The sequence below is a fragment of the Lissotriton helveticus genome, chromosome 8 (genome assembly GCF_964261635.1).
Source record: "Lissotriton helveticus chromosome 8, aLisHel1.1, whole genome shotgun sequence".
Lineage (NCBI taxonomy): Eukaryota > Metazoa > Chordata > Amphibia > Caudata > Salamandridae > Lissotriton > Lissotriton helveticus.
The window spans coordinates 840,857,068-840,880,402 of NC_136069.1; the positions used below are offsets into that span (position 1 = coordinate 840,857,068).

At 40.4% G+C, this 23,335-nt stretch overlaps 1 protein-coding gene across 1 annotated transcript in view; it reads left to right on the forward strand.

Moving 5' to 3' along the window:
• The window catches only part of LOC144772946 (adhesion G-protein coupled receptor G2-like), a 1,412,864-nt gene that overhangs the window by 899,509 nt on the left and 490,020 nt on the right, over positions 1-23,335 (forward strand). Inside the window, exons 16-17 of the mRNA XM_078657647.1 lie at positions 12,153-12,194; positions 14,213-14,266. Of these exons, the coding sequence (XP_078513773.1) occupies positions 12,153-12,194; positions 14,213-14,266 (96 nt within the window). The remainder of the gene's footprint in view (positions 1-12,152; positions 12,195-14,212; positions 14,267-23,335) is intronic.

The window sequence follows — 23,335 nt, forward strand, 5'->3', positions numbered from 1 at the left end:
TGGCAAGGGCTAGCAGAGAAGGACAAAGCAAAAAAAAATAAACATTACCTTGTGGTCCACTGTGGTATTGCGAAGAGAGCTTCTCAGCCCCTTCTTCAATACCAAATGTATGACTGCAGCTATAAGGCACTTATAAATGTAATATAGCTCCCTCTGCATGAGCCAGGCCCCTTGCAAATCAAGGTATTTCCTCCTGCCCCAGAATGTTTTCCATTTACATAATCTGTACAGAGGCAAGCCACTATCAAAGGGAGCAAAAAGAGGCCGCCTAGATATTAGTCTAGTTTTGCGTGACTGCCTGAATTTGAACTTAGGACGTTTTCAGAAAAACCTGTAACTCAGGGGAGAGCAGAGAATGTTGGCACCAGTCCCAGAGAAGGATAGCTCCATCTTAAAACAAAGTTGTCCACTGTGCACAGGCATGTATATCCTGACCCTAAGGCAATCAATTATCCACCAGTCATTAAGCACCTTCACCCTAATCCACAACCAACCCCAAGCCTGCAACAAACATCCTTGTTGGGTTAAACCCTCCAAATATAAGAAAATGCAGGTCCTCCTGAAAAAGTGCAGAGGGGGGGCCTAGACCCACTACAGGGCGCTGTCAGAAGAGCTGGCCGTACGGTATGTGCCACGCTCCACACTGAGGCCTCCTGCAGAGACTGAAGACATGATGCCAACTGTCATGGAATGGGGGAATCATCTGAGGAAACCTTGCCTCTTACAGGCCAGGAGTGCTTGGTACAACCTGCAGAGCACCTGGATGGCTTGGATCCTGTGGGCACTCAATTGCCGCACTGCCAGCATACTGAGTAAAATAATGAGGTCACTAAATGGCGCCCTGGACTGGGACACAAGAGGGCCTTAGACTTAGGCCTGCGCCATGATGGAAAGCACAGAGTTGGAAACTAAACCCCCTGACACTTAGGGACATTGTGGTGAGTGGCCCAGAGACGATGATTGTCAAGGGAGGTTGGGGCCTTGAACCATGGATATTTCTACAACTTCACAGGGAGACTGTACTAAGGGATGCTAGTAGCCTCCATAGTGGGCATGGGTGAGCTTGGGATGCCTATGCGAGATGTGCTTTGAGTTCCAGACAGATGATGAAAGCTTCTGTGGTGGTTTTGCATGATAGTGGGCTACGCCTCAAATCCATGGCTGAAAACAGACAATGTGTCTCTCTGCGGCCTGAGAATTGATGCTAGACATCAATGTGACATTTGGGCACTTATGTGATTGAATTCGTTGCAGATTATGCTAATGGAATTGAATCTTGAACATAATTAACAACATGGTTTCTTATCAGGTGTATTTTTAGAATAATTTAGAAAGAAACTAAAGCCTTTATGTACGATGGAGGAATACAACAGATGAAAACCAGTTAATTCATATATCAATTAGTGGTGCTACATTTTCTAGACACATTTATTGTTTACGGTTGTGATAGACTCGACACTATCCGGAGCAACAACAACAGTAGACACATGCAACAGTACTGAATCAGGTCCTCAAATTTTCAAAAGCAAAGTATTCTGCCTAATCTCAGCCCATCAACAGAAGGATTAGTAAACTTCTTAAATTCAGTGAGAAAAGGGGGAAGTTTGAGAAGATTCACAAACAGCCTCTTGTAGTGGGCAAGACAATGCATTGCCTAGTGTCAGAGATGTATAATGCTGCCGGCAACTACTGAAGTTTGTCAAACAAAGCAAGTGGATTTAAAACGCAAAGACAGATTTAATTAAATATGCCAAACATTGCACATAACGATCATGAGGTGCATCTGGTCTATCAGTATGTCATATCTTTGCTAAATCAATAGAGTACAACATGCCCTCCTGCTCTGAATTGACACTAGCTCAACCAGTATGCACAGGCAGGCGCGTATCCACTCATTCAGAGGTGAATTACCCAATAACTCAATAAGGACAGAAAATGTGCTGTTAGTTTGGTGCCTCTGAAATTACAGCAAACGCTTGGTAGGCTCTGTTACAGGCCCGGAACATTATGCACTTTCTGTGGAGTACTAATATCAAGGTTCGAAACAGTGAATAAAGAAACAAATAGAAATGAACCCCAAATTAAACATAATTCCTTCTGAGAGAGACGTTGCATTTGTAAGTAAATACAGGATTTTTATGGGGAAAATATTGCTTAAAAAGAAATATATATATATGTTTGTGCGTGTATATGTGTATGTGTGTATATATATATGTATCCTCCTGGTTTTGCGGTTTTGCTAGTGTGCAGCCTAATCGCTGGTGGTGCAGAAGTAAAGCGCCCGCAGACACTGTTTTGAAACATTAAAGAGCCTTTTCTTCCATATAACTTATATAAGAAACTTCTGCACTCTGGCACGTAATTTGACACTGCTTTTATTTCACACAGCGCTTTTCCTTGGAACGCGTTTCGGCTGCATTATCAGCCTTTCTCAACCAATAGCGCCTTTTATCAATTAGTAACTCCACAGGTGACATGAATTAGACTGCTATTGAAGACATACTTCTCCATTCAAAATTTAAAACCACCCAGTAGGCCAATTATATCGGCCAGAAACAGGTTACTTGAGCATACATCGCAATACGTGGAGTTTTTCCTTCAAGATGCAGTTAAATCTTTGCCCTCCTATGTATGTGATACAGGGAATTTTTTAAGAAAACTCAAGGATTTCGTTTGGAAACCTGATTACCTGTTTATAGCGCTAGATGTGTGTTCATTATATACAAGGGGGCAGATTTATGAAGGCCTTGCGCCGCTGGTGCGTCATTTTTAATATGGGAAAAAGTGACGCACCGGCGGCGCAAGGCCTTCATAAATCTGCCCCCAGTATTCTACATCTAGATGGTCTAAGGGCTTTGAGATTTTATCTGGAGAAAAGAGAAGAAATGACAACCAGGCAGAAGGAAATGATAATTGAAATGGTGGACTTCTGCTTATCAAACGACATATTTATGTTCAACAATTTAATGTATAAATAGATCAGAGGTGTAGCCATGGGGGTCAGCTTCTACCCCAGCTCTGCATGCTTGCATATGGGTTGGTGGGAGGAGCTGGTCCTCAAAACCCAACACAGACAGGCAATGACAAAGAATGTCAAAATGTCGTTGCGATTCATCGACTAATTGTGTGTGATTTAGGATGGGGATACACAGGGCGCCAATGATTTTGTGACCGCATTGAACATAAATGACCTAAATCTGCAATTCACAGCGAGTATAAGTTCAACAGAAGAAAGCTTTCTAGATACAAAGATCTATGTGGACAACAACAAAATTGAATCCAAACTATTCCGCAAAGAAACTGCAGGAAACTCGACGTTATACGCAAGTAGTTCCCATGCCAGACACCTAATATATAGCATCCCCTATGGGGAGATGCTTCGTCTGAGGATCAATAGTAATGAGAAAGATCTTAGGGAAGCACAGGCAAACAGCAAAATAAGGTTCCTTGAGAGAGGATTCTCAAGAAAGATAATTGATAGTGCTATATTAAAATCTATGCGCTATGACAGATACCAGGTATTGACATCAAAACAACTAGCCTTAGGATCCCAGACTGTTCAGCACACAAAGAGTGAGGCAGAAACTGAACCGGCAGAGCAATTCAGATTCATTGTCCAATACAGCCAACAACATAGAAAGCTCAAATCAATCATCACACAGAATTGGCCTATGGTATTGAGTGACCCTATTATTGGAGGGAGGTTACCGACTCGACCCTCCATTATATAAAGCAAGGGGCTCTCAATGCTGAACTTGTAAAAACTAGCCCAGAGGTTATAGACACTACCAGTTGGCTACAGACAAACAAAGGGTTTTGAAGATGTAAAACTTGCAAGGCGTGCCAACAGGGAGAAAACCGGATAACATATACAACACCATTCAGTGCCAGAAGTGTTAAGATAACCAAACTTCTGACATGTAAGACCGAATTTGTGGTATGTGTAATCTGCCCGTGCAACCTACAATATGTAGGGAGCACCAAATTACAGGTGCATAAACGAATTTTACAGCACATTAGGGCGATTAATAATCAGGACAACACCTATCCGGTGGCACGTCATTTCAAAAGTAGCCATGGATCAAAAAAGTCAGGACCTCAAATATTTTGTGATTGACTCTGTCCCACCAAGTAGAAGAGGTGGGGATAGGGAACAACGTCTGCGTCAGTTAGAGACCAGATATATTTTAGAGCTGAATTCGAAATATCCCTGAGGATGTGACGGAGGATCTGTACACATGCCTGTACAACGATAGTAGGTCATTTTATATTCGAGGTGTAATCTGCTTATTTTAATGATTTTATAAGGTAATTATTTTGTGCAAAGATTTTAGCTGGTGTCTTAATTAAATTATATTGAAGGTTTTTATGACAATGAAAGTACAATTTAGGTATTATACCGTGATTTTTGTAATTATGATTACTCTTATGAACTGTTTCATCTATGTACATTGATTATTGTCAAAAGAACTTGGATTAAGAACATTTTGAACATCTAAATTATTCTGACTAATTTGCACAAACATGGACCCTTATAGATATATCGACTGATACTTATGTGGACAATGAAGCACAGGCACTTTACTGGTTGCTTTTAGAGTATAATTACTAACTACATATTCAGTTAGAGGAGTAAAGTACACTGCAAGCAGTCATGGAAGTGGACTGGTCAAGTGGTATTCATACTGACACTAACAAAACATGACTGTAAAGAATAATATACCTAACAGGTTCTACCCACTTTAGCGAGTAATTTGGATCATCAAAAGTCTATAAATCATGATTCAAACAAAAATAATGATGCCTTTTTATACACAAGATATTTAGCAAAGTGGTCAATTTGTTTGAAGATAGAAATACTTCGATGATAAGATAAAGGGCCAAGTGATGCTCGTACGCAGTAACTGTAATGAAATGAAGCACAATTGTGACAAATAAAAGATTAGCTTTTGCACTTAGGCAACGGGTGACAAAGCACATTGCACTTTAAACACATATAGTACTTTTTCAAAAGAACTTTACCACATGTAAAAGATACGCGTGAGCAGAAACGGAGGCAAACATAGGAAGTGGCAATACACAAATTGAGAATTAAATACACATTCAAAACGAAGGTTATAAATGTTATGTATTTTACAGTATTGTATAATCATTAATTATGAATATTATTCCTTTTATTTGTATTTATGCCTTTTTGTGTATATATTTTAGCTACAATGTGTAAAGGACTGCCCGGTTAGTATTTTGTTTATGTTCATAGCGTAATTTGCACATGTGATTATAGTCACGCCTGCACTAGTCACTTTAAATACGTAAGAATAACGCCGAACATTGTCATGTGATCAAGGCTCCTGCGAGAGCTGAAACGCGTTATGCCGCCAATCACGCAATAAAGGATAAAAATGTGCACCAAATCGTGGTCTGGATCGGTTGTTTGAGGAATCGAACATGTTACGGTTATGATTGGATATATGTTTGTGTATATATATATGTATCCTCCTGGTTTTGCGGTTTTGCTAGTGTGCAGCCTGGTCGCTGGTGGTGCAGAAGTAAAGTGCCCCGCAGGCACTTTTTTGAAACATGAAAAAAGCCCTTTCCTCCATATAAGAAAGTTCTGCACTCTGGCACGTAAGTTGACACTGCTTTTATTTCACACAGTGCTTTTCCTTGGAACGCGTTTCTGCTGCATTATCAGCCTTTCTCAACCAATAGCGCCTTTTTATCAATTAGTAACTCCACAAGTGACATTAATTAGACTGCCATCAAAGAAATACTTCTCCATTCAAAATTTAAAGTCACCATCACTCGTAGGTTTAATGGAGGAAAAGGCTGTATATAAATATATTACCTACTGGCGGTCGCCAGTAGGTATATATAGTTAGGATTTTTTTCCTATGGGATTTTTGAAAATTCTATGTTGAATAACTTTGGCGTTTGAGGACGGAATTGGCTGAAATTTTCTGGAAAATGGAACATTTTGTTTCTGAGCAGCCCCTGAAAATTAGGGGGGGTTTCGTCAAGCGGGGGCCGAGAAAAAAGGGGGGTCCCAAAACGTGTTTTTAACATTGAGTTTTCCATAGGGCGGTTGGACTCACTTTTAGCTCGAACGGCTGAATGGATTTCCACGAAACTTGGCAAAATTGTAGGGACTGGTAGCCCGATGTGCCTTTGCTATGTCTCAAGATATATGCTCCAGTGGTTTTTACGAAAATTAACTTTGAAAAATATATATTGGGCTACATTGGGCTATATATATGTTGGAGCCCAAATGTAGCCCAATGTAGCCCAATGAAGCCCAATGAAGCCCAATGTAGCCAAAAGATGGCCGCCAGAGACAAAAAAAGAACAAATGTAGCCCAAATATCAGCCAGATGTAGCCCAACTATAGCCCAGTGACAGAATGTCCCAGAGTGTTTTAAAGAACAACTAGAACGCTAACAGTCTTACTTATGACAAAAGTATGGCACACCTGAAGTCATCTTGATTGGAATAAAGTGGTAACACTTACTACATTTAATTTGAAAAGGAACAAAGTAAGGGGTTTCATTTTGCCATAGAAATGTTATATATATATATATATACAGCAAATAAAGCGACACTGTGTACACTTTACCTCTGAGTGCGCGTCTAACTTTGAAGTTTATGGTATATATATATATATATATTCACTGAAAAAACCATAGGTTATAGACCATATATAGTTAGGAATTAGCATTTACAAAACCTTGAAAATTCACTGAAAAAACCATAGGTTATAAACCATATATAGTTAGGAATTAGCATTTAAAAAACACTTACTTTACTCACACAAAACCATTGAAATTCCATTTATAGTTAGTTGTACTAACTATATATCGCGCACCCGCAATCCACTGCTGATCATGTCACATATTACATCATTCATGACATGGTCAGTGACATCACTGATGACATCACTGATGACATCTCAAATGACATCACTGATGACATCACTGATGACATCTCAAATGACATCACTGATGACATCACTGATGACAACATCCAGTGACTGTATGTTTCTGTAAAGTTAAAATATGTCTTACATATTGAAGAATGAGTGGATGTAGAAGTGTCTGAACAAAGGATTTAGTAGGTGCATGACTGACTGTATGAGTGAGTGATTAAATGTGTCTCACTGAGTGCATGGGTTAGTGACTAAACTGTCTTAATTTGTGCATCATTATGTCTGTTGTTCTGTAAACTGCTGCATGTGTTGATCAGTAGCTATATGATTAACTATATGGGTTATTGATTGGTTGCCCAAGTATTTGTATGGGAGACTGAGAGTGTGTATGGGTGGCTGGGAGGTGTATGACTCTCTGCATAGATGTATGGGTTCAAAAGTGCATGTGGAAACAGCTGTATGGGCGGTTGACTGTGTGCATGACTGTATTGGTGAGTGAAAAGATATCTCAGTGCTACATGTCAAAGTAAGTACATATGTAAAATACAGTACATGTGAGAGTTGACATATATAAATAACTGTGCATAAGAGCCAGTGAATGTGTGAGTGGCTGTATGGATCATTGTGAACTTGTATCCAGGATTGTATAAGTGAGTAAATATGTTTTAGTATATGTTTGAATAAGTAAGGTGTGTTTAACTGTATAGTTAAGGAAATGGAGGTGTGATTGATTGTTTGCATGACTGACTAGGTGTGTGTGTAACTTCATGGATGAGTGACAATCTGTGAGTCTGTGTTTACACTGAGTGTATCTAAGGTTATATTAGAGTCTGAAGAGGTTCATCGTATTATCACATGAATGATGTCATCAGTGATGTGATCAGTAATGTCAAATGAGATGTCATCAGTGATGTCATCAGTGATGTCATTTGAGATGTCATCAGTGATGTCATCAGTGTATTGGTGAGTGAAAAGATATCTCAGTGCTACATGTCAAAGTAAGTACATATGTAAAATACAGTACATGTGAGAGTTGACATATATAAATAACTGTGCATAAGAGCCAGTGAATGTGTGAGTGGCTGTATGGATCATTGTGAACTTGTATCCAGGATTGTATAAGTGAGTAAATATGTTTTAGTATATGTTTGAATAAGTAAGGTGTGTTTAACTGTATAGTTAAGGAAATGGAGGTGTGATTGATTGTTTGCATGACTGACTAGGTGTGTGTGTAACTTCATGGATGAGTGACAATCTGTGAGTCTGTGTTTACACTGAGTGTATCTAAGGTTATATTAGAGTCTGAAGAGGTTCATCGTATTATCACATGAATGATGTCATCAATGATGTGATCAGTAATGTCAAATGAGATGTCATCAGTGATGTCATCAGTGATGTCATTTGAGATGTCATCAGTGATGTCATCAGTGATGTCACTGACCATGTCATGAATGATGTAATATGTGACATGATCAGCAGTGGATTGCGGGTGCGCGATATATAGTTAGTACAACTAACTATAAATGGAATTTCAATGGTTTTGTGTGAGTAAAGTAAGTTTTTTTAAATGCTAATTCCTAACTATATATGGTTTATAACCTATGGTTTTTTCAGTGAATATATATATATATATGTGTGTGTGTACGTATACATGTAATCAAGGCCCCACGGGTTTGAAACGCGTCATGGCTGTGGTCTGTGAGAGCTATAAATAAACTCACCTTCTGCATCAACTTTGTGGTCCAGGCTTTTGTTTTTCTACTGCTACTGGAATGAGCAGAGAATGCCTAAATATATATTTATATATGTGTGTGTGTGTGAGAAAAAGTAGGGTTGGCATATCGGTGCATGTTGACAAGACAACATGATACTAGTCCTGGGTTTTCATTTGTCAACCTCACACATTCTGGCACTTGAGTCCATGTTTGTACCCATTCAATAAATATCTGGTTTTACATCCATTCAGTAAAGTGGAATAACATGCCATGTAACTGTAGCGTCTTCCCCAGCTCTGGAGCATGTAGGTGAAATACGCCACACGGGAGCTGGGGTCAAAGCTTACTTTATTCTTCAGCATACACTCACACCCTGAACATTACATCATACTTTTTATTCACCACACTGACACCTCCCCACCTATTACGCAGTTCCTGCCTAGAATCCACCCCCCAATCATGTGGACCTAAAGTGAGTATAGTCTCAATATGCTTCTGTAGTAATGTCATCGAGAGAGCCATCAACAGCCAACTCGCCACCTTCATCGAAGAGCACAACATCCTCGATTCCTCCCAATCTGGCTTCAGAAAAAACCAAAGTACAGAAACCGCCCTCCTTGCCGCAACAGACAACATCCGCTCCCTCCTGGTCAGAGGAGAAACAGTAGCCCTCATCCTCCTCGACCTCTCAGCTACCTTCGACACAGTCTCTCACCGCACCCTAACACGCAGACTTCATGACACAGGGATCCGGGACAAGGCCCTCAATTGGATCCACTCTTTCCTAACTGGCTGAACGCAGTGGGTCAGACTCCCTCCCTTCCTCTCGGACCCCACACCAACCACCTGCGGAGTCCCCCAGGGATATGCCTTCAGCCCCACGCTATTCACATCTACATGGCTCCGCTCGCCCACATCGTCAGAACACACAGACTCAAAATTGCTTCATACGAAGACAACACCCAACTCATCCTCTCCCTATCAAACTAACCCAATGCAGCCAAACACAACTTTCAAGAAGTCATGGAAGCAGTTGCCAAATGGATGAAAAGCAGCTGCCTACAACTCAGCACTGACAAAACAGAAGTACTCATCATGGGCCCACAACCTGATGCCTGGAACGGCATCTGGTGGCCCCCTGCCCTCGGAAGCCCGCCCATCCCCACGGACCATGCACGCAAACTTTTAATCATCCTGGACTCCAAACTCAAAATGGACCGCCAGATCAACTCTGTTGCATCCTCCTGCTGCCGCACCCTCTGCCTCTTACGTAAGACCCTCAATTGGATCCCCCTTGAGCACAGAAAGACTGTCACTCACACCCTCATCACCAGCTGACTTGACTACGGCAACGCACTCTATGCCGGAATAAACAAAACCCTCACTTGCAGGCTACAAAACATCCAGAACGCCACCTCAAGACTGCTCCTCAACCTGCCAAGACACTGCACACACTCCACTGGCTCCCCATCGAGGCTAGAATCCCCTTCAAGATTTTCACCCACGCACACAAAGCCCTCCACAACACAGGTCCAGGATACCTGAACAGCCAACTCAAATTCCATGCATCCCAAAGGACCCAACGATCAGCCCAGCTTTCGTACGCCGTGGTCCCCCGCGCCAGGAAGGCCAGATTGGGAGGCCGCTCCTTCTCTTTCCTCGCGGCCAGAGCCTGGAACACCCCACCGCTCTACCTCAGACAAACGACATCACTCCTCATCTTCAGAGAAACCTCAAAACATGGCTCTTCGATAGACCTCCTCCTTGATGGACTGGAACCTGCACCTCCTCCCCAGCGCCTTGAGACCCTTACAGGTGATTAGTCGCGCTTTAATAAGCACATGATTGATTGATTGACTGATTGTGTACCAGAAACAGGAATGAAACATTAGATTTATTGAGCATGAACAGCTGCTCCAAAATGGAGGGTCCTGGCGCTAGCTACTGGAAAGACCAGGGAAAGCCGAAACAGGAGGGACCAACTAAAATTAAGTCTCTCGAAAAGGGTGGGTCTTCAAAAGGCTCTTGAACAAATTCTTTGAGGTGGGTGCATCTAATATGATCAGGCAAAAGATTCCAGAGTTTCAGGGCCAGAAAAGTGAAACAGCGCCCTCCTGCTCTATTCTTTTTAATCTTGGGGATGCGAAGCAAGTTGTGGCTGGCGGAGCCCAGTGCTCTTGTAAGGAAGATATATTTTGATATTATCTCAGGTATTGGACAGGCCTTTCGATTGAGTGGACCTAAACGTTATTGTCAGAGTTACTGAGGTACACAGTATGCTATCGACATCAAGCAAAGTAGCTACAATAGCTTTCTAGTTACCGCCGAAAGATTTGTTGTGGCTGCTTTTGGTCCCCTACAAGGTGCCCAGGGGTGAGAGATAAGTAGAGAGCTTGAGGTATGTAGACTAACGATAGGGAAAGAAAATTGAAGAAGGCGTTTGAAGAAGGAGGGATGGCTGGGCCATTCCGGTATGTGCGTAATAATAACCACAGGACTTTTGTTTGTTTATAGAGGGCACACGATTTTGAAATGAATACCTTTAATTAATGTAAGCACTTTATGTACAAGCCCTTCAGTGTGAATTATATGTTTGAATGCTTTTCAACACTACACTGACAAACATTTTTCAAGAATCTTACTTTTTCATAGTTCCGAATTCGGAAAAGAAAAACTCCTGCGTTCTCAGTGTCTAATTAACAAGACAGTATTTCAACAAACTCGTAATGCACCAAAAAATAGTCAAAACAATCGACTGTCAATGCGAAATATATGAATACGAACTTTTGTTTTCTGCATTTCTCTCATGTGTTTGCTCGGTTTGCAGTAAACATGTCTTTCTTCTCTTTCAGTCCCACGTAAACATCACCATGATATAATGTCCTCATTAATAAATGTCCCACTCTAGTTCTATCTTCAATTTTAATTAGACACGTGTTCCAAAAATTACACAAATGTTTAAGATTTGTGTAAGCTCCTAGGGTATTTAATTTCCAAAAAAAGAATCCACCACGATTTTTTCTGACATAGTTTGCGTTTAATAACATCTCTTCTTAGGGGTGCGTTGATCACTTTGTGTACACGGAGTGTCAGATGTTGAGGTACATTAGATGTATTATCACTGACGTGACAGGTAACACTTGAGTGAACGGTAGAGGTTCTAACGTTTTATTTATGTACATCAATTCTTATCTTTATCGTCCACGATGTTTGACCCATACGCATTTTTTCAACAGGACAAAAATGAACAGTAAGTCCCTGCTGTTATGTAACGTTTGTGTTTTCATAGCATCGCAAGTGTTATAAACCTGATGGCTTACCTCAGACTTTCAACTCAGTTAATTATAAAAACAGCACTCGTCAAAAAGTATCTAGATTTCACTGAATCCAGATGATATGAACAGTGTTTTTTTAAACCCATTTTATTGGTTTTAATAAGACTGTACGATGAGATTATGTGAACACAGTTCGATATTTTTCTCTCTTTTTTTTAAACGTCCATAATTTTCTTTTAGAGAACACGACTTGTACGTTCAACTTCACAGAAGGTGTGAATGGTAAGTACTTTTACCTTGTACGGAGTGAAGAAAGCAAATGAGCATGTTCTATTAATGAATGATAATAAGTGTAAATAAGTATAACTTTTACCAAATATATCCTACAAGATGGTGTAATATGTACCCCAGGATAAGACACTGGAGATAACTTTCGTTCAAACTTTCTACTTTTTTCTTTGTGTTTTTGGTGAGAGAGCAGAAACTGAATTTTGTTGCAATTCAGAACTAAAAAATTGAGTTTAAAAATCGACTGAGACAATATTGAAAGTAAACTTTGCTCCTTAAAAAAACGACAGGAAGTGCTTAACTCAGCTCAGCACTTTTGTTTGGAAAATCACTCCACAGTTACTGATTCCACTTTCTGAAAGCTAGAGGGATTTTTAGAGCCAGGGTGGGCCGTTTTGTAAAGCCATTATGTATTTCTAACAGTCTTGTTGCGGTGTTTATCATTCTATTGCCAACTTTGCTACTTTTCAAATAGGTACTTTGCAGTAAGGTTTTCTAGCACCTGCTTGCCTTTGTGAGAAAATAATTTTGTGAAGGGGGCTAGAGGTTACATTGAGTTAGTATGGAAGAAATATTGCAACACTTTTGTAATCCCTTGCTACGAGGCAATGATAATTAAAAAATGGTGCTTTTGGGTTGCTCTCCGAGTTAGTCAGAAATAGGAAACAGGACAAGATGGGCAAATAAGGTAGCTTAGAGAGCTGCCACAAAATCAGTTAGCTTTTTATTCTTGTATGCTGCCAGAGAGACCTATAGTTGGCTTTTCCTCTGCCAACAAACTTCCCAGAACTTTTGATTCAAGTCATGAATGAGTTACAATGTTGGAAGTAAGGCTTAAATAATTGATGGAGAAGTGGAATGAACAATTTAAAATAAAAAAGGTGCAGATATGGAATGGGAACTTGTGTGTGTTATCTACTGGTGGCACAGAAATGAAGAGGTTTTGACATGTCCAATTGTGGGAGTGCAGAAAATAAATAAAAAATAATAATACAGAAAACCTCCAAATGGGATGTGAATGGTCCTCAAACATCGTAGGTGCCAGTGAGGATCATTTTGCTCAATAATCACAATGCTGCATACCAGTATTAGTGGTGTTGGGAAAAGGCGAAAAATGAAATAATGTAAAGTAAAAACTGATCAGCTCAGACGTGTCTATTCCAGGGAATAAAATTACTTTTTCTTGGGGCTTCCAATTACACTGTGGTCTGCTGGGTCGTAGCTCCGGGGGGAGGGGGGGGGGGGTTTGGGGTGTTACACCACCCTAAAAAACGTATTCTGTAGGAAATAGTTAAGTACAAGTGCTTTCAGTTGGGTAATGTGTGGTGTCTGTTGGATTTCACTTGGGAGTTTTACGTGCCCACATTGACAATAACACGCACACACTGAAAAATAACACACACATTGAAAAATATTGCATTTAGGTTGCTATAACAATCTGCACTCCTATCACTTTCCACTGTCCCTTAAGCCCCTCTCATGTCCTGCTTCTCATATGATGTGTTTAACATGACGTCCCACCGTGATTGTTGGCAAATCTGAAGCTTGCTCCCACCCCCCACCATAGGGTGACTCACCAAGCTACGCCCCTGGTGGTCAGACTATCTGAAAGTCTATTACAGCCGTGGATAGCTGGATAAATGAATGAGCAGAAGAATCCCTTTTTGAGTGCTTCAGTGCTGGATCTTATTGAGTAAGGGTGGAAGCTTGGAGTCCCACCTGCTTTAAGTTGATCCTCACTCCAAGAAGGACGCCCCCACAATGTCTAACACCTTTTATAAATGATGTACTACCACAGCTCTTAAAGAATTGGCAGATTGTTATCCCTCCCCCAGTGATTGCTCTGGAACTTCTCAGAAGTGCACATCTCTAAGTTGAATGAAAACACTGCAGACATGAACAACAGTATTAAAAATGTGTAGGGGATCAGTGGGGATCTGAAAATGTTTATCCTTATGTAGACTTCGAGAATACACTTGGTCTAATCAGTAGGTACTATTTGATCTCTTCAGACACAGCCCTTCCGGACAACGTATGTGATATGTCGCAAATCTGCAATAACTCAAGTGAGTATTCTTTTTTCACAGCTATAAAACAGCCTGTGTGCAACCTACTTTATTTGTAATGCAATCTTCTTTGAATTGTATCCTAATGCAATGTCAAATGAACCACGTACTGTTGAATGTGTCAATCACCTTGGACTTACAAACTAATAGTGAGGAGAGTTGGTTAGGCAAGCTTGATGTTGAGAAATTTTGACACACGGTAAGGCTTTCTGGCACTTATATATTTTTTAGAACCTGAACTAAATGAAATAGTGAATGTCATGGTGTAGAACTCAATTTATATAATTATAAACGATTGGCTACATTGAAGATAAATGGACATGGGGAGTGTATGTCTTCAAATCAAGCCGTCCGGTTTAGGTTACTGATTCCAACACGGCTCCAAGTCACTGCGGAATGTCATAACCATCTTTTAGCTGACTAGCACTTCTATGAAATTAAGGGATATTGCACAACCTGCCAGTCAGTAAATAGCCTCATCACTGATTCCCAATAATGCAATGATCATTTCCACGCATTGATTCCTTATTTGTTTCCCTGACACTGTCCTATAGTGCACAAAGACGAAGCCTTTTATTATGTATTGAGCATGAAACCTGATGTGGCAATACAGTAGCTGGATTACAAATATCACACATCTGGTGATTACTGGCCATGGTGTTATCATGCTATTAAGAGTTTTTATTGATGGAAAGAGGAAAAACTGATTTTCCCCACGTTCCACACTCCTATCCTGGATATATTCTGCCAGGTTTTTATTGGTGAAATGTTTTGGGGGAGAATATTGGAAGTGTAGGTTTCTCCACACAACTCCAAATCCTGTTTCCACTTGAATCAGGAGTATCCTTTAAAGTTGTAAAGAGTGCCCAAGTGTCACAGTAAAGATCTTCCAATGGGTTACTGAAAGGGTTCTGGAGTACTTTAGATCTTAACACAGCCCCCCCCCAATAAAAGAAAGAAAACTGAAAAAGCAATGGTGTACAAGTACCTACAGAGAACATCATTGTGTATGTTTTTGTGTTGCTAATTTCTTGTAAGTGCGTCTTCCTCCACATACATATACTTCTTGTGCGTGCATATCTCTTGTGTGTCTCATTTACATGCAAGTGTGGGATTGATACTTCAATGTCTCAAATCAATTGTGCATTAAACACAATCAATCTATAAATAGTCCGCGTCTTTGCAACACAACATAATAGTAAAACATGTGTTCATGTTCATTCTAATAACCACACACTCTGCAGCGTCTTGATTTTGAGAGAATCATTACCATGTCTCCTCTTGCCCACTAGCTGCCATATTAGCAGTCATCCCGAATTAAACAACAGAAAAGGGTTTGCATCTTTGGAGATTTAATCTTACTCTGACATCTCTAATTTTAGATGTCACAGGTGTAGTGCACACAACGTCTTTAGACATTCATTTTATTCTTCGGAGCCTTCCTTATGTACTTGAAAGCTCCTTTGCTTCTCCTATTGAAGTGTTAACCTATTTCTCCATAGTAGCCTGACCCTCCCAGATTTCTCACATATCAGACTCCATTGCTGCATTTTATTCCAACTTCAGTGTGGCTGGTAATTTTTATTATTTTGGGGAAATTATTCTTGTTCAATTTGGGATCAGAGTGAGGCTCTAATTACTCCAAACAAGATCTATCTTATCTCTGTCTTTAGTGACGTTATAATTCTAATGCGGCCAGCAACAAGAGATAGAGGATTACAATGGCGTTGAACCTGGATGTTAGCCCCCATACTTCCTCAGTGGATACAATTTGCTTCTGCAGTCACAGGACACTGGCACCGATATTTCTCTTACCTATTTTTCTCAAGGGATCTCTGTAGCACATACCTTCATTTAATCCTATCTGAATTTCTGTAATTCAGTCTGCCTAGAGCATCCTAAGAAGAGCATTAGCAATTCATTGGTTATGCAGATTGCCAATGTGAGAGATCAATAGTGCATTTGGTGAAGTGGCACCAGGTCCCAGAGGTGCAAGGGGCCCACTGCATCCCAGTTCCAGCTGTTGACCAATTTTCCCTGCCTGCATTGGGGTCCATGGCCTATGCCATTGCTATAACATAACATATAAGGCTTGATAATGTGTGAACATGTGAATGGGTTACTCTTACCTAAACTCACTTCACTGGTTACCAATTCAGAAATGGATCAGGTTGAAATTGGCATGGATGGCCTGTAAGAGCTATAACAATCTTGGAAAATCTTTTAGAATAAGAATTTATGAAGTATGTTCAAACATGCATCCAATCTCAGGCACTATTTACAATCCTAAAGGGTAGGAGCCAAACTTAATATAGAAGAGCCTATAGTGTACATGCAGCAGAGTTATGAAACGGCATCCTGTTAAATGTGTGGGCTGAGCCCCCCTCCTTACCAGATTTAGGAAAAAGCTGACAGCCTGGTTTTCAAGGTTGATTTCCTTGTAGGTGAGCTAGTATTTGGGATTTAAACAAAGTGTTCTATTTACGGAATACCAAGAGACACCAACTAATTGGTTAGTACTTTAATATAAAGTAGCCCAGTTGAACATATGATTCATGTTGTATCTTTGCAGATCCAGACATTTCATTCTGAGACTCCATCTGCTGAAAGCAGAGGAATAATATTTGCCTGGGTGACTTTAACGAAATCAGAACTTCTCATATTTAGCTAGGAAATTTGAGGCCTGAACATCATATTATGCTGCTTCAAAGGCTTTGCAAAGATGCAAAGCACTGCAAATCAAATGTCTTCCGCAATAAATAACAGACCGTTTGCTGCCCTGTGAATGATACAATGGATAATCAAAATAGTCAGAACATCTTTGTTCTTCTTAAAATCAAAGCACACTCGACAAATGGAAAAAACACTTTACCTGCAAGATCAAAAGCTTGAAATGCAGTGATAGGAAATGAGACAGAGTATGGCAGTACACTTGATAAAAAAATCCTTTCGTGAAAAGTCATAGTCTGCCCAGTGAAGGAAAAGTTGAGATATCAAATTCACACCCCAAACAGCTGAATATTTATTTTTGAAAACTCATTCTAGTAATACCACTCAGAGGTCTCTCAATCATAGGATGATTTCCCACCAGAAGATGGTCTACCTGAACATAGCGGTCTATGGGCATAGTAAAACTTACAATCATAATCTTTACCTCTCAAAGTTTATTCAAGGGGCAGTGGGGAATCATGAAAGGGTTCGGGTAGGAGTCCAAGAAAGGCACTGCATAGAGTCTGTCGAATAAGGGCTCAGTTAAGAAGTCTAGCATACTGTCCTCCAGGGTCTCAGGGGCATGCATCCGGGAAGAGTTCTGAAATCAAAGGGAGTTGTCGGTGAGTTATAATTAGGGCTCCCGGTTTTATAGTATTTATTTTTTGGACATTTTCGCCTGTATTTATCTATATTTATTTTGAGTTTTGTGAAAAAAGTGAAGCTGAAACTGGTATATTTCCACAGTTATTTATCCAATAAATATGCGCTCATGTTTGAATGCCTGCTAGATTTCCGTGATATGAACTCCCGCAGAAGATAAATCCATGCACTTTTATGAAAATTTGCACATTTTAGTATCAACCTTGTGCACATCTTCTGCTATTTAAGTCTCTTTTCTAAAATTCCTTTTATATCTAACCACTTACCGATCAATCCACACAGCTATCGGCCAGGCACTCATGGCAGAGAGTATTTAGAATCACTCAAAAAGCAACTTAATTTCAGTTTTTGTACATATTTAAAAATAAATACAGACAAGCAAATAAATGGTTTTCTGCTTGTATTTCTGTAAAAATCAGTAAAAACAAAGAACAGGGAGCCTTATTTATAATTCATAAAGTCCGTGGACAACACCCCTTTGGTCACATCATCAATAGAAGTCCATTGTCAATGTTTCAGTCTCCACGTTGCATACTGCAACATCCAGGCAAAATCCCACACTACACATGGCATCGATTCTTAATTCTCACACTTCGGTTAGAACATATTAGTCTTTTATTCATCTGCAAGTTTCCCATGTGCTCGTTGTCACGGTCTGTTTCTCAAGCCATATATCTATCACTAGTACAGATTGTATCTATTCTAAATCAAAAATGCATGTGAATACCTGCAAGAATTGTTGAGTTAGCAAAACGAGAACACATTAATATGCAAAAGTAGCATGTAGGAATACAGGCCTTAGAGTCATACTATGTTAAAAGTTTAATTCACTGGTGCACATTTATTATGGATGTGCACAACTTAACGTAAACAAAAATGAGTTCATTAATACATTTAGTTCATAGTGTACAAATCATATTGTAAGTCATCAAATTAGTCAAAGACACGTATAACAACTACTTTTCAAAAGTATATATGTGTAAAATAAATGCATACATTACATTTCTATCGTTATTTGGCTTTCACTAAGTTCCTACACATATAAAGATGGTCATGTATTAAAATAGTCACACAGAATAAAGAACAGTGAGGGTACTAGAATCGTGTGCACAGCGGGATATTATTATGTTTGACCTTCTATTCAAGTTATACAGATGCTCAACTTCGAGCAGCCCACCGCAAATGCTGCTACACAATAAACAAGAATTTAAACAAAGGAGCATCTATTTTACGAAAACAATTCCAGCCATAATTTTGCCATTAATTAGTGATCCGCAATAAATGATGAAAAAATGTTCAAAAGCAGGCTTTCGTTCTTCTTATAATCAATTTTTAATATTTCATTAGATGAAAGCAATTTGATATGTTGCTTGTTCATTGGCACATTCCAAATCAATGTTGCATGTTGTATATAATTTCCACTGCTATAGCCTATGCGTTTCGTCCCATCAGGGACATCATCAGGGCTGTAAAAATAAAAGAACATAATATAACTAATATATTCTGCCATTTACACAATATTCAGATCATACTCTTGAACATATCCTGCCTATATACCATTCTACACAATGTTCCAATTGTCATTGACTTTGCCTGCCTATATAACAATCTAAGTTATTATATTTTAATACCCTTGCATATGAAAGCAGAAAAAAGAAAAAGCATCTCCCATACGGTGGCCTATCCTAATAGACACTTAACCATTAATCTTATTGGTTTGTTCTAGGTAAGGGAATATTCAACTATCAAGCTTAAAACATCAAAGATACTCAATCTGTATCATCAACACATCCTATCTCACCTTCACAATGTCAATCTCTTAACTCCAGTCCCAACTTCTGATTTCTAGGATTGCTTCATTAGTTCTAATATTCAGTGACCAAGACACTGTAGCGAAAAACAAAACGAGCCAAAGACGAGAACAAATATAAAATAAAATAAAATAAAATTACACCAATTAACAAAAATGAATCTCTTCTTAAAAATGTGCAAGTACACTTCTACACTCACCTAAAAAAACTTTATAATCCTCCAAAGTAGAACTGCAATGGCCACTACTCCTCCAAGATCTGTGACCTTCCAACTAACAATCTCATTAGTGCGATCCAGTGATCAGTATCTTATCTGTAAGCAATGGTGAACGCCACTTTAACTCCCCGTGTCTTATATGCTATTCAAAGTCAATCAAGCCATAAGAAATCGCCCAAGTCCCTTTTACTAACTCACCTTGGGTTCTCCCAATCCACAGGATAACCTATTTTCTTAGTCTCACTTAGCGCAATCACCATCCAGAAGTATCAAAATGAACCCATTTTAAACATCTGCTCCAACTTCCTATAAAGGGAAAGAATACCATTACCCAATGCTCTTTGCTTATTTACCAACCACTGTTTTTACTGCGCCTATTTCCATTCTTACCTTCTTGGTTGGTCCAGTGTATATCAACAAGGTTTCCTTCGACGACTGGTGCGATAAATCCCGCCGTACTTTTACTGTCTGCGGGACTTGTCAATTTAACCTTTTCAATGGCCAATCAAAGGGTACCAATTTTCCCATGTTCGGTTCCAATTGCTCCTCCCTAGTTCCCTCTGCGGTTCGCTACACTATACAAAAAACGGACATAATGCAATGTCTATCCTGTTTTCCGAATCAGCCAATCAGTATCCTCCATTCTTGTTGTTGTGATATTGTGGGCTCCCGCCCTCTTCCACACCCTGTGTTTCGCCACGCTCGCTATCCCTCCGGCCCCCAAGGCCGGAAATACAACAATATATATCCTGTGCCGTCTGTTTAGCCAATCACACAGCGTGTCCTTCGACTCCATAGCGGTATGATGGTGTTTACTAACATTGACATCGGTTGCCACTCATAATTAATTTATTTATACGAATGTTCCCTCACCACGCAATCTTAACCAAGAAACTATAGACTTCACGCCACCATCACCCTATCAAAATAACTTTCATATTTATAAACGATGACAGTCCAATCAATGCGGTCCCTTGACTTAGTATGTGAAAGACCGTCAGCCAATCCTATATGCCGCTGACACCAACCCAAATGAAAGTCTACAATATTCAAAAGCTCCAAATGGTGTAACAAACATTGTCAGTTCCTGTGACGATAGCCTCAGAGCAATTCGGTGATATGCAGAACGTAAATCTATTAAGGAAAAAACTTCGGCCTCACCTAAATTTACTAATAAATCCTGAATTTTAGGAATAGGAAAGCAATCTAACATTATGTTTTTGTTTAATGTGCATACATCAGCGCATAATCTCCCATATATCTTGGCTGCAACCATGGGAGAACCCACTGAGAGGATTCAGTCGGCTTGCTGATTCCTTGTAAACACAAATCTCGAATAGTGTTTTCTTTAAATCCTCAATTACACTAAGGGGGACATTGCATACTTTATGGACCACAGGGGGAGCATCTGGTTTGAGCTTAAAGTGATGCTCAAAACCTTTGACAAAATCAACCTTCTCCTGAAAAACATCTGCAAATTTTTGTAAAATATCTTCAATGTCTTGAGATTCTGTTTCAACAAAAACTACTTATAGCTGACAATTGGTGAACTCATCAACACAATCCCCGGTCCATTCACCTACTCTGACAGGATCTTCAGATCTGTGAACCAAATACAGACCCATCCTGACGACATCCTTCCACACAATGATGTTCTTCCCTTTTACAGCAGCATAAACCTTGGTGAATGTAACCCTACTTAAGCATTACACTTTGGCCTTAAAGTATCCAATCATTTCAATGTCCCTCTCTCCGAAGGCTTTAGGATTCACATTGGTCACGAGAAGCTTTACAATCATTAAATGTAGACTCTCTAAAGATTTTTATGGAAGATCCCGAATCCGCCATGGCTTGCAGAGAAGTCCCATCAATCTTGGCTTCTACAAAAGGTCCTTTTATTACATCTGGACCTGTAATAGAATTGCATTCTATTGTTAAATCTACACTGTTCTATTTTTCCAAAGCTGTCTCTTTGACACATTATATTCGGTTCCCTTTGACTGGTGTCTTGCTACTTCTACAAACCTCTTGGAAATGACCCACTTTTTACAGGACATACGCTTACCAAGTAAAGGAAAACGGGGATTGTTGCCATTAGGACTTTTTGACCCACACCTGTAACAGTGAACATTTTGTTTCCTTGTTAATTGTTTCTCTCCTTTTCCTCGTATATGAACTGCACACAAGGCTTCCCTGCATGCTTTAACATTATCCTTAGTACTGAAGAGGTTCACAGGAACATCAGCACTCAAAGCTTTTGAGGAAATCATAGAACGTTCTTGTTGCGGGGAAGGAAGAACTTGACGGAAACCAAGTCGGGGTAATGAAGGTTTTATTGCACTTAAGACACGCCTCCTGCTGGAAGTCAGAAAAATAGGGAACTGAGGGCTTTGTTCTTTCTTCTCTCTTGAGGTCAGGCCCCTTCGGGTCATAGTCTGGTTCTCTTCCCACCGCCGAGGTCGTTTGGTTCCGGGGAACGTTTTGTTGGGGAGAAAAGAGGAAAGGAGATCGGGAATAAGGGTATGGCCGATAATACAGTTGTGGGGAGGTAAGTGAAGGGACACCGCACACCATGATACACATCTAAAAGAAAGTGATGGTGTTCAGGGCCTGGTATAGGTGGACCGAATATTACACAGTACGCCTATCCCTCCTCCCAATCCAGCCAGTAACGCCCCCGTACCTTAGAAAGCCACGCTCCTCCTGGAGCATGGCTTGGCGAATCATGGTGCTTTGGATTGCTGGTACTCCCGGGGCTCCTGATGTTATCGCCGCACCTTCCGAACTCTCCTCCGATACTGCTTTCTCTCTGTAGTACACCATGCTCAGCTCTCGAATGCCTTCCTTCACTCCGGTGTTAGTACACACCGACTTCCTGGAATCGCCGCTCCTTATCATGCTGAACGCTGTGACGACATCTGGGGGTGGAGTTTCGTAGTCCGAGATTCCCCAGTTGAAGGAGCCCTCTCCGTTTTCCTCCGAGGTGTCCGGGAGTGGGAGGGATGATGACCTCCACTCGTCCTGTTGGGGAGAGACCACAGGGGGAGAGGGGCATGTTCTAGTCCACCAGTTGGTGCCGTACTTCAAAGGAAAAGGGGTCCAGTGCCAAAAATCCAGCGCAGGACTCTGGGGTTTTGAGACTTATTCCTACACATCTACTGTAAGGGGGCATGGTCAGTGTACAGAGTGAACGGTCGGTTCCCAAGATAGTATCTATGCTTGTCTATCGCCCATTTTACTGCTAAACACTCTTTTTCAATTGTGAGGTATTTTACCTCACTTGGGAACAGTTTCCGGCTTATGTATAAGATGGGCTGCTCTACCCCCTCATCCGAGATCTGAGACAATACAGCCCCCAACCCGTAATTGGAGGCATCGCTGTGGAGTATGAACGGTTTGTCAAAGTCAGGTGATGACAATACCGGTCTCATTGTGATGGTCTTCTTAAGGATTTGGAATGCCTCTACCATCTTTTTGGTTGGTCGGAGTAACTGCTGGGGCCTGATGTCTTTGTGGAGTATGTCAGTTAGGGGGGCGGCTACTTCTGAGAACTGAGGTATAAAGCATTGACAGTACCCTAGCAAGCCTTGAAAAGCACGGAGATCCCTTTTGTTAATGGGAAAGGGGGTTTCTGCTATGGCCATACTTTTTCGCTTTGGGGTGCTATCA